Genomic DNA, 13,647 nt, shown 5'->3' on the forward strand with positions numbered 1-13,647 from the left:
TTGTTCATTTTATTCATTAGATAGTTCTTGATAATGTACTAAAGTTGAGATGTTTCCCTGATAATTATTCCAGAATTTATCGCATACATGACCGACTGAAGTCCCGTAATGCAATCTGACAATAAACGTCAGGATATATAATTTTTTAAGGACTTTAACAATCGATGTCAAGCTGACACTCGAGTTGAGGATAAAGGTTGACAGAAATTGTTTCTAAATTATGAATGAACAAACAGAAGTGTGTTATTCAAATACATATAACAAGGCATTCGAATAATACTTTCAAAACACGACATTTGCATAACGGTGAAAAAAATTTTTATTCCGTCTTTACCGCATTTAAGCCATTTTTTGTACCTGAATTCATATAAATACTAGATCTGTAGAACCTTCACTTTCTGAAGCTGAAGATGAACTTGAAATATATTCGAAACAGCGCGATTATACACAATGTTATCCTCTAATTGCCAATATCCAATTTCATTGGTAGTAAAAAACATAGGAATAATAAAACTTGTATTAATTATGTCAATTAAAAAAATATGCAAATGTAATCAAGGGAATCCATTTCTATTTTCCAAATCAATTGTGCCATCGATACGAAAACCTGCCATAACAAAGTCCGCCGGTTCCTCTAGTAATCGAAAACAATAAATATTTGTTAGATATATCAGATATATGCAATATATCGACCAGCAAGAACATCTATTTGGAATGGATTCGCCAACAAGTGGACTTTCACCTGCCAACACTGTTGCAACCGTTGGATCGAAGATCGCGAAAAAGTGCTGGTCATAACTCATTTTCGAAATGTAAATAAAAGAGCACGTTGTAGGTTGCGATGTTATGAAATCTTGTGATTATATTCCGTTGTAACAACAAACACATGTTCATCAAATTCCATGTCAGGTCCCACCAAGAAGTTCCAAAGTTCGTTGTTTATATTTGGGCTATCGACAACGAAAATGTGGCCTGGCGGAGGTGGAAGCCAGTGTGAACTTCGGCCCCTGCTCTCGTTATCAACTGGTAATCAAAATAAATTGTTTGGGATCGGGTCTGGGACTTCTTTCCGTTCGATATTTATGTGAGAATCTTCGATGTTTTGGAAAGGGAATGTTTTCTTTGATCGAACAGCTGTTTTCTATGATCGGGTAGTATGTCGAGAAATGTCAAGAATATTTCATCTTCTTTTTGGTATTCCCTTCCTTTGAGGTTGGAGATCCATAATGCTAGCAAATATTTTGAAAACTACAATTTTTACAGAATAAATATTACGGAGTATATACAGGGTGTTTCCTAAACATGCGGCAAAAATTCAGGGGGTTGTTCCTTGGACTATTTTAAGCATGTTTTGTCCTTGGATGATTTTTGAAAAACCTCTTTGTTTCGAAGATACAGGGCGAACAACATTTTTCATATTTTTAAAATTAATAATAGTTTAAATAAAAATACGTACCGCACTGTGTTTACTAAGTAGGTACAATTTATTTTTAAATTTGTTTAACAACATTCCAATTACTAAAAACGGCCAGTTTTTTGACTAAAAATTGATAAGTGCAGATGGTAAAGGAATACAGATTAAACACGGTTTTCATTTGAATTCGTTTTGTGATGTATTAGCAATTTTTAGTCAAAAAACTGGCCGTTTTTAGTAATTGGAATGTTGTTAAACAAATTTAAAAATAAATTGTACCTACTTAGTAAACACAGTGCGGTACGCATTTTTATTTAAACTATTATTAATTTTAAAAATATGAAAAATGTTGTTCGCCCTGTATCTTCGAAACAAAGAGGTTTTTCAAAAATCATCCAAGGACAAAACATGCTTAAAATAGTCCAAGGAACAACCCCCTGAATTTTTGCCGCATGTTTAGGAAACACCCTGTAGATAATTATGATCCTCTAAATGAACTATGATATCGACTATTATCATTATAAATTTCATAGCAGAGCAAAAAATGTATGTTTATATGGACTACAGTTTTCTTTTAATATTTATCAAGTCAAGAGTTAAACAAAAAATTCAAAACTCCTGAGATCAAACTCATTTCATTTTGTGTCGAGATGTTTGGTGAAAAAGGTTCAATGATCATTTTCATCATAAGTTTTGTAGTCCAAGTAGGTACTCATCCAGTAATGAATTCGATATTTTTACAAATTCATATTATATCAACTTCTCAAAATCAATGCGTAAATGCATTAGAGTAAAAATAGTTATAGAGGAGTCATGTCATTCACAATTTCACTGACCTCATTATAGATTTATCCTCGGATTTATCGCTCGAAAGTTGAGTCATACATATGTTGATGAAAATTTCTCAGGTTTCCACGAAAAGAATTAAATCAAAGTGTATTTTTATACTGGTGAACGTATCCGAAAAACAATTCAATATATCACTGCAAGCAACACAAATACCCAGAAAAATGTGAATGGTGAACGACAATACAACTGCAAATATAGAGCGCTAGATAATCAACAAATTCTTCAACGACGATTCGCCAATTCCCATCGATATCTTCTAATCCTAATGAGTTTTATCCTAAAGACACTTCCATAATTGATAATATATCAATTTGAATATACCCGAAATAGTAAACTAGACAGAAAACATAAATAGGCATTCATTCATGCTTCGTTATGCACCACACAATTTTGAACGAGAAACAAAAAGTAACAATGAAAGCTATCAACCTTCCAGACAAATAGAAAATTTAACAAAAGCGCCTCTGGAGAACCATTGAAACTCAAGTCGACAACCCACAGAGATAATATACATACCAAACATTTACATAATGGGCATTATCACTACAACAAGCACTGAAACACATTCAAGACTTGATTATGCCAATAACCAAGAATATTTCTGTTTTAATGAGATTAGAAGCAGAACCTCCTTATTCTAGAAATGCATATTATGCTTTCAATTCGCTGCGAAAAAATCTTTATATAACAGGCCAATTGGCAAAATTCGATTTTATTATTCAACATAGTTGCCTTCGAGGGCGATACAGCGATCTTCCAACTTTTCGATACCATTTTTGTAGTACGATTTGTCTTTCGCTCGGTCTTTCGCTTCAAAATAGCCCTGAGTTTCGGCGATTACTTCTTAATTGGCGCTAAATTTCTTTCCAGGGAGCATTCTTTTGAGGTCTGACAACAGGAAAAAGTCGCAGGGGGCCAGATCTGGCGAATACGGTGGATGCAGAAGCAATTCGAAGCTCGATTCATACAATTTTGCCAATGTTTTCATTGACTTGTACACGGCGCATTGTCTTGATGACACAGCACCTTTTTTTCAAATGTGGCCGTTTTTTAACGATTTCATCCTTTAAACGATCCAATAACGCTATATAATAATCGCTGTTGATGGTCTGGCCCTTTTGGAAGTAATCAATGAATATTGTATCTTGCGCATCCCAGAATATTGATGCCATAACCTTGCCAGTTGACAGTTGTGTTTTTCCTCGATTTGGATTCGGTTCATCGTGTGCAGTCCACTCAGCTGATTGTCGATTGAACTCCGAAGAAAAATGATGGAGCCATTTTTGATCCATTGTCACATATCGACGCAAAAATTCAGGTTTATTGCACTTAAACAGCTTCAAACACTGCTCAGAATCATTAACACGTTGTTGCTTTTGATCGATTGTGAGGTAACGCGGCACCCATTTTGCACAAAGCTTTCTCATGTACAATCATTCGTGAATAATATGATCTCGGATATGATGTACACGATCAACTTCACTTTACCGTCAATCCCGCGCCAATCAAAATCAATTTGTGAACTTTTTCGATTTTTTTGTTGGTGACAGCCTCTTTTGGGCGTCCACTGCATTCGCCGTCTTGGGTGCTCATTTCACCACGTTTAAACTTAGCATACCAATCAATGATGGTTGATTTTCCTGTTGCAGATCCCAGAAACTCTTCATCAAGCCAAGATTTTGCGTCAACTGTATTTTTTTTCTTCAAGAAGCAATATTTTTTCAGCACACGAAATTCTTTTTTTTTCATCTTTCTTCGAATAACAAAAGTAGCTATACTCACAACGCAATAGTTCACAAACTAATAGTCGGACTGCTGTCAAATTTTGACACGTATCGTTTGAAGGTAGGTACTAACTAAAAATCAATAAAGTCCTTTATTAGTATTATTATTATTTAATTCTCGTAACGCCATCTGTGCATCAGACCGGGGACTTTTCAATTGGCCTAATATATGCAAGAGTATTCAAGGCATAAAATACCTTTTGAAATCAAGCGGCAATGTAGACAAATTTAAATTCGTGGTCAATACTTAGAGCAATCACTTTCCTTTCAGTTTTGTAACATGTTTAACGATTGAGAATGTTGAATTGAATCAATCACAGATTACACAAATCGACAATTCTTCTGAACTGCTTCAACATTGCTGTTAACTCAACAGTTTCGATAGTTTAACATCACTTTTTTGATCAACCATTCAGACCATCATAAGTGTCATGAATGTGATCCTTAAAATTACCGTGTTATTGATAGCTTGGAATTTCTGGCTGCCATAAGCGATCTTTCCTTGAATCAGTCCCTTGACACCCCTCGACGTCAGACATACGTGTCAATATGCCATGCCAGACGATCTTATTTCGAACAGAAATGGGGACCGGTCACAAAGAAAGACATCGTCCGGCACATATTTGGACCGACACAATTCCTTAAACGGCCCTTCCACATGTGCCATATATGGGAGAATCTCATAAGAAGCAGCGGGGTGGCTTCTCTGAAATAGATTACGATTGAGAGGCATGAGGGGAATTCTTTGTCGACGGTTATTTTTTCAGCGACTCTGATTTCAGGAACGACAGTGGGAATGCCGATGAGATATAATTGGCTGAAAAGGTAACCGACCCCAGAATTGATAAGACAGATCTCTCGGCGAGATGATTACTGTAAAGAAAAAGGAGATGAAGATTGGAACAACCTCGGGCATAACGTACAAGTTGATTGCATTAGATGATCTTGAAATAGGATTTCCTCAAATTCTGAGGCAAATCCGTCCATTCTGCCATATCTTGTAGAACAAGATGATACGGGAATATCTCAGTTTGATACAGATGTCATGGTTATATTTAATTATGTATTATACCTATGTTGGTACTCGGGACTCTCCTGTAAGAACTAAGTTCATTCAAAAACTGGCCATTTCGAGGCTTGTTTTCCAATTTTGAAATCGTGGACGTCGAGGTGGACGTATATCAATGCCTTCTATACTAGTAAAATGAATAACCATTGCAGTATTCCTATTTACGTCGATTTCTAGATCCTCCAAATGTAATCTACAAAACTCCAGAGGTGAAACCTAATTTTACTGAATTCCATTATTGGTAAAAACGTAAATTGCAATTCGACCTTAGCTGAACCCAAAAACAGGGTTTTTTATACCTGAAGTGAAATATGCAAACAGATGTTGCCCATTCAAAAAGAAAGGGCCTGTTGTAAACAAATTCAGTACAGCCATTGTAATTTGACCTGCAGTTCTAAGGATATTCACACCCCCCTTTCAACAATGTAAGTGTAAGGTTTTACAGCTTTACTTTTTCCAATTGCCTATTCTCTTAGCACGTTCATTTTCGAAATCTTTCAACTTTTCAAAATACAACATGTTTTGACATGGGTTTGGTTTTGTTTTTCGCTTTTTAACAACGATAAGGCTTTAGTTGTGAAAGTTTGCAAATAGCATATTCCCATACTTCAACTACTGTTTTACAATTGATAATGGCATAATATACCCATTTTTCGATAAAACATAATGTCTGTTAGACAAGTCATAGGTAACTACAATACACCCAATTAGGTTATGAATTAAGAATTAAGATTTATGAAAAGCTTTCAGTAAAGGAAGATTAAGCGCTAGTTCTTTAACAAAATCTTGGATTAGTTGGATCTGTTGTTAAGGAAGTATTGAGTTCTTTTTTTCGGTATATGCTTGAATATTGTAATTAAATTTTGCATGAAGCTTGTAAAACAATATTTCGAACAGTTATATTGAACCCTTCTACAGATTTTGGCCATTGACAAACTTAACCGCGGCATTCGAGAGTTGATCCTACCCTGATAATTTCAAATTTATAAATCTTTTCATAGAGAATTATCGTGTAAACGGCCAAACATACTTGAATTTGAGGAGGAATTCGTCCTCATTGAGCCAAACATTAATGTTTGAGATCTTTTCCGGCTCAAAATTTGACAACTACTGATATAGCGACGCTCAAAAACGCATGTTTTGCATCAACCCATGGAAAACCTTGAATTTAAGTGGAGTAAATCAATTGAACCTCTACAAAAACCGATCGTAAATACATAACATTCAACTGAGGCTGTTTAAACGACAGGCCAATTGTTCTAACAAAGTGTTTTCAACTCCGCTCAATTGATCAGCTGTTCTCCAACCATCGTCCTTACCGAATCGTCAGAATACGTCGAAATCACATCTTCGTAGTTCCTGCCAGCGTCGTACTCCTTATTCCTAAGCTTGACAGGCTCCGAAGATCGCCTTATCCACGACATGCTCAAATTCAACACCTGAACAGCACCAAGAAACACATACGGCACCAAACAAAAAAAAAATCAAACACTCACTATGTGTTACCGGCGAAGGAGACTATTACTTATGTGTCACTCACGAAAAAAAAATCGATCAGACGGTGACAGAGCCGAGTTGTTCGAACATAAGGCGCATAGCAGGCTGAGACGGCTCTCGCATGCCTCGCTCTTCATTTGTTATAAGCGACGACGCGCTCAAAAGTCGACTAAAACCCGAAACTAAAGTACGACAACAAGATCGGTCGTCGTATAGAGCACCGGGCTGGATGTGCATTAGTCATCCAGGACCGTGTTCGTCATTTTGATGAGTGTGCCGGGGCATTCGGTGGAGGGGGTGCCCTGCCGATCTTATGGGTTTTCGGGGCCCTCGGGGGACGTCCCATTGTTATTGAGACGTTACGGGCTACTTATCGAATAATTCGTCGATATACTAGACGTTTTATTTATTTTCTCATATAGTCGATAGGTCTTGGGAAGTCCGCTGTAGGTCGGATGAAATGTATATTTTCGAATGATTTGACTGAACACTTTGGCGTCCTGGCAAGGGCGTATATATGGGAGATTTGGGGTTTGGAAGTTGTCTGTTAAAATATATTATTTCAGAATTCAGAATCTTGGCTTGATGAAGAGTTTTCGGGGTCAGCACCAGGAAAATCAACCATCATTGATTGGTATGGTGAGTTTAAACGTGGTGATATCAGCACCGAAGACTGCGAACGCAGTGGACTTCCAAAAGAGGCTGTCACCAACGAAAAAATCAAAAAAGTTCACGAAATAATTTTGAATGACCGTTAAGTGAAGTTGATCGAGATAGCAGACATTGTGAAGATATCATCTGAACGTTTACATCATATCAATCACGAATATTTGTACATGAGAAAGCTGTGTGCAAAATGGGTACCGCGCGAGCTCACAATCGATCAAAAGCAACAACGTGTTTATGATTCTGAGCAGTGTTTGAAGCTGTTTAAGTGTAATAAACCTGCATGTTTGCGTCGATATGTACCAATGGATGGAACATGACTCCATCATTTTTCTTCGGAATCCAATCGACAATCAGCTGAGTGGACTGCACACGATGAACCGAATCCAAATCGAGGAAAAACACAACAGTCAGCTGGCAAGGTTATGGCATCAGTATTCTGGGATGCGCAAGGTATAATATTCATTGATTTCCTTCAAAAGAGCCAGACCATCAACAGCGATTATTATATAGCGTTAGTAGATCGTTTAAAGGATGAAATCGTTAAGAAACGACCCATTCGTAAAAAAGTGCTGTTTCATCAAGATAATGCGCCGTGTCACGAATCAATGAAAACAATGGCAAATTGCATGAATTGGGCTTCGAATTGCTTCTGCATCCACCGTATTCGCCAGATCTGACCTCCAGCGACTTTTTCCTGTCTCAGAACTCAAAAGAATGCGCGCTGGAAAGAAATTTAGCGCCAATGGAGAAGTAATCGCCGCAACTGTGACCTATTATGAAGCGAACGGACAAATCGTACTACAAAAATGGTATCGAAAAGTTGGAAGATCGCTATAATCGCTGTATCGCCTTCCAAGGCAACCATGTTGAATAATAAAATCGAATTTTGCCAAAAAAATGTGTTTCACTATGGTAGACCGGGGACTTCAATTGGCCGGTTACTTGTCACACATTCAACGAAACAATCGCAATTTTGCAAAAAACGTTTCCTGACCTTTGTATTTTTCCAATAGGTCACAATTCGCCACCGAAATATTGTGATTTAACACCTTTACACCTAGTTACAGAAACGTTGAATTTTCAATTGGTTACCTGTGCCGTTTAATGGAGGATTAAAAATTCAATGAACGTTTGTGCAACTGGGCTGGGTGTTAGACTTCTTTTTTGGGGCCACGTGAAAGGTAAGGTCTATGACAATGCTCCACAATCGATTCAGAACCTTAAAAAGGAAATTCGTGATGTTATCTAGGACATACAGCCACAAATGTGCGAATTGGGCATGAACATTTTACTGCAACCGTAGCCGTGGAGGCCATTTGGCTGAATCGCTTTTCATCGTTAATGGCATAACTTCTACTTTACAACGAAATGAACATCCAATTATATATCTAAATTCTTATAAACTTATTTTTTTCAATGTCAAAATTAAACCTATTATTTGTTGGAAACCCTTTTCATACACTTAACAAAACGTGTTCTAAAAAACGACGTGCATATAAACCATTATCTTCCCGTATTTCCGCAAGATACAATATTTCCAATCACAGAGACTCAAACACTTCCTGCTTCTTCTTCTTCCCATCTCCGTACCGCAGCTTCATTTTCCGTACCAGCGCGCCCAACAGAGCGACGCAATGATGCATGTGTGATCGATTTGCAATAATGCAATGCGCGTCTTGCAAACCTCCGGATTCCCGTGCAGATCTCATTATATACCTTTCAATATATAAAACACGTCGAGCCCGGGGAGGTGATTTCCAAGATGAACGGATTTAATAGAACATTAATCATTCTTACCGAACAGGTTGGGAGGAAGTTAACGTACCTGAAACAAGAAGAAAATGTGAGAAATTATACCCGCAGTGTATTAGATATATAGGTAAAGCAATAAAAAAAAATCATAATCCGATATTTAAAAGTTATCATTAAAATTATGGTCGGGCATGAAATGGAAGATATAATTCTAGATGTAGTCATAATATTTACTGGGCAAGTTTTCTTCAAAGACTAATGGATATCTCGTGTAGGTACGGGTAATTATAAAAGGAAATAATTGTTCAATGAAAGCAGTTTAGAAATATGATGGGACACTAATACATTAATAATAATAAGTGAAATTATTCTGAAAATGATGGAGATACAGAGATAAATACCTAAAAACTCAATAAATTATTCAATAATTTTATGTATACTGTATACAGGTTATTCGGGTAATCCAGGATGAGTGGTCAAAAATATTGGGGGAAATTATCAAGTTATCAATGAAGATGGTTATATTATAACTTATTTTCCCTGTTACTGACCCAGCAAATTCATGGAATTTGCTATGACTCTTACTTAGGAGCTCTAAGTAGGATTGTGAACATAATATAAAATTTCAATCGGGTGCGTCTCAAACTATGAGCTTTAAGGATGCATTTTTCGTTCATCAATACTTTCAAATTCTGAGTCAACCAAATGTTTTGTACTGAAAAAACAAATCTACTCTTTTTACCTCAAAATTAGAAAATGTTGAAGTACGGAAAAGTTGATGTGAAATTTACCCCTAAAATATGAAAACCTCATTTTGAGGCGCAGCTCAAAAATATTCATAATAATAATAATCCTTTGGGACACAACAATTTATAGATACATAGGATAAGTCAAAAAATAGCTTCTTAAATAATTAACAATTTTTGCAGCGGAGAAAATAAAGATAATCTAATTTAAACGTCGTACATTTTTCGAAAAAAAAAATCTGAACTTTCTCCCATAATTTTTGATAGAAGAACACTGGGGCGAATTATTGATCATTGATTCTGGGACACTCTGTATGATGCACTGATAACGTTGCAACTTTCGAATGAAGAAAAAGAACGTCATGCAGACGGAATAAAATTAATTCGGAAAAAAATGACCTAGTGAATAAATGTAAGTACCTACTCGTATGATTCTGCTTTCTTTTCAAGACCTTATCTCTTCGTCTAAGAAATTAAACATGATACAGACCATTCAAGGAAATGAAACTCCATGATAAGAATTTTTTGAATAACACTAATGCTCCTTATTATTTGAAATAATCAAATTACAGTAAAATCCCCAAATCTTCATACTGTATCAATTGATATTAATTCAGGCTGAACATTGTATCATTTATGACATCTAACTACTAAAAAAACTGAATTCAATTTTCTACTTCCAAAATAGAATTTCTCAAACATTTTCTTTTGTATGAGAAAGTGCGCGGTTATACAATATAAACCACATATTGTTAATATTCAATTTTGGTAGTAAAAACATGGAAAATATAAAACTTGTTTCTCCATTTCAGTATCGTAATGAGTTCATTACAGTTCTGAAAACAGTGCTGGTATGAACTCATTACAGCTTTGTTATATTTTTCGTTTTGTGGTTGTCCACACAGACTGCCAATGTTATCATAATTCAACACGCGTCAAATTGTCAATATAATATAATTTGGATTTCGTGAAAGGATTTGCGACATTATTCGCAATTTCTCTCTATTCTGTTGGTGTTAAATGGATTTCATCAGACATAATTCACGAATTTGATGCGTAATTATAAATTATTTCAAAATTCGAAACATCAGTACAATTCAAATTGAAATTCCGTGTTCTGTCAATTTTCGTAACAGTCATACCAACTGCCAAGATACAATACAAAAGTCACTAGGATGGAAAATCTGAATTTTTCATTGAATTTCGACAATATTTCACAAAACTTGACTGAAATAGAGAAAATATCGTCTGATACTCGTTGCAGAAGGCTATTCCAACACTCATGCGTTCGAAAACTCGCTCCTTCGTCACTCGTTTTCGAATTAGGCATTCGTGTTGGAAAAAAAGTCCATTCTGCAACTGTTGCAGAATACAGCATTCAATCATAATAAACAATTTCCAGTGTTTTCAATTAGATAATAAATCATTGTGTATTATTAAAAATTGGAATCTTTTTCTCCTTCGATCCAATGAACCCGAATTCCTCAGTTGTTTTATCAATTTATCATTCGCAAATGAACCCAATTAAATATCTTGCATGATAAACTCAAATGAAACGAGGCCATCTAAGATATGGCACGACTGGGATAAATGTTTAATCATCATTCTTCGGTTGAAGGTGAACAGCAGGTTGGTAAGCCTGCTTTGCATTTTCGCATTGTTCTCGCGACCAGATAGATTTTCATGAAAAATTATCTAGAACGGAAATGGAGATGACAACAGGATCTACCGCATCATAAACAAGATTAGAGGACTTCGATAAATTTTCGCTGTACTGAGTTCACTTCCTGTTGGAGATCCAAGGACTGCTTTGATGCGAGCAATTTCGCCGGATAATTAGATTTGCAAGGCTATCCACTTCCCGTTAAAATTGTGCTTTTGACACCTGAACAACGACAACAATAATATTTTTGAACTCATTACACCATTGTTTTCAGTTATATTTTTCGTTTTGTGATTGTCTACACTGACTTCCGATCTTATCAATTTTCAACACACGTCAATTTGATATAATTTGGATATAGTGGAATGATTTGCAACATTATTCGCAATTTCTCTTGATTTTGGTGGTCTCAAATCGATTTCGTCAGACATAAGACATAAGATTCACAAATTCAATGCGTAATTGTGAATTACTTCAAAATTCAAAACGTACGATTCAAATTCAAATTCCGTAATCTGTCAATTTCCGCAACAGTCGCACCAACTGCCAAGATACAATACAAAAGTCACTAGGACGTATAATCTGAATTTTTCATTGAATTTCGAGAATATTTCATAAAACTTGACTGAAATAGAGTAAATATCGTCTAATACTCGTTGCATAAGGCAATTCCAACACTCATGCGTTCGAGAACTTGCTCCTTCGTAGCTCGTTTTCAAGTTTTAATATGGCCCCCAAGATCTCCAAATCTCAATCTGGTAGAATATTGTGTTCGGGTATTCAGAAGAACCTTATGTATCCATCTCCTCCCGATTTTTTCTTTCGTTAAAAGAAGAATGAATTTTCGACTTTCATTGAACACATATTCTGATACAAGTTTTGAATAAATCTGAGTTCGGTCCTGTCTCGTCTTTTTTGATAGGGTGCGGGTGACATGAGAAGGAAGGGGTCCTTCGTAGATATTTTAAGACACGACTCGACAACAGTCATAGTGGTACATAGACAGTGAAGGGGAATATATCTGCAGAGAACACGACATAACATCTTTTATTAATCACTTTATGAGATTCTCAATTGAAACTGAACGCTGGCATGTCTGCAAAACAGATAAGAATAGAAATCTCCATGTGAAGATTCGAAAAGATATTCCTAAAAGAAATGAACACCGACAAAATTAATCTGAAAAAAATGAGAAAAACTATGACAAAAATTGAAAATTCCCAAATTACCTAGCATTTGGGCAAAATGTGCACCTGTGGAACATGTGCGAACGAAAATAATATAAGTATATCTACACTCACCGGCAAAAAGACTCGGCCATCTCAAATTTTGCTGAAGTTCATAGACCAAGAACTTTCGTGTTTTCCATCGACTTCAATTGTTTCTAGTTACATTAAAGATTAAAGAAAAATTTTTGGTAGTAAAACAAACTCCCGAAAAGTTTTCCAAAAATATGACACCTTATTCATATAAGATGGAAAAAACCATGTAGTTATAGTTCAATTTCTTAACACCCCGTGGAACAGTTCGGAAAATTTGTAGAATTTACGCTCAGTTCATGACAAATACCATTCTTTTCGCCATCTTTCAGTTTTCATTTCACCTTGATATCTTGATTAATTTTTTAAACATACACATATTCAAATAAAAACCTTAAATATCAGTTTTTATTTCACCTTGATATCTTAATTTCTTTTGAAGATACACATATTCAAATAAAAACCTGAAATTGTTTTAGGGAGAAAATTTAATTGGTAATGTTTTATCAACAGAAATTCGAAAAAAAAAAAACTTAATGGATTTTTCATTGTTTCGTATGCCCACCGCTAGAGGAAATAACTGCACGCAATCGCCAAGACATCAAATTGATAAGACGAATAATGCGATCTTGAGGAATTGCGTCATATTCAGATTGAAACGCAAAACTCAGTTCCTCAAATGTTTCGGGTAGTAAAGGACGACGACAAATTTTCTTTGAATTTCTTTGAATGTTCAATTGGATTAAGATCCGGGCTACATGGAGGCCATTCTAATCGTTGGATTTCAACCTCATGCAAATATTGGTTTACAATATTTTTCACATGCTGTCTTGCATTGTCGTGCATTAAAATGATGTCATCTCCAACAAATGGAGCATAGGGAACAACAGCTTCCTGAAGAACGTCTTGTATGTAACGTTGAGGATTAAGAGATCTGTTATCAAT

The 13,647-nt window shown here is 35.7% G+C and overlaps 1 protein-coding gene across 4 annotated transcripts in view; it reads right to left on the reverse strand.

Annotated features, from left to right (window-relative positions):
• The window catches only part of LOC123678819 (ras-associated and pleckstrin homology domains-containing protein 1), a 384,693-nt gene that overhangs the window by 88,045 nt on the left and 283,001 nt on the right, over positions 1-13,647 (reverse strand). Inside the window, exon 1 of one of the 4 annotated variants that reach the window (XM_045616057.1) lies at positions 6,436-6,806. The exons of the other annotated variants lie outside the window; for them this stretch is intronic. Within the exon in view, the coding sequence (XP_045472013.1) occupies positions 6,436-6,540 (105 nt within the window). The 5' untranslated portion in view covers positions 6,541-6,806. Of the gene's footprint in view, positions 1-6,435; positions 6,807-13,647 lie in introns of those variants that run through there. 4 annotated transcript variants of the gene reach the window in all.

The sequence above is a fragment of the Harmonia axyridis genome, chromosome 4 (genome assembly GCF_914767665.1).
Source record: "Harmonia axyridis chromosome 4, icHarAxyr1.1, whole genome shotgun sequence".
NCBI lineage: Eukaryota > Metazoa > Arthropoda > Insecta > Coleoptera > Coccinellidae > Harmonia > Harmonia axyridis.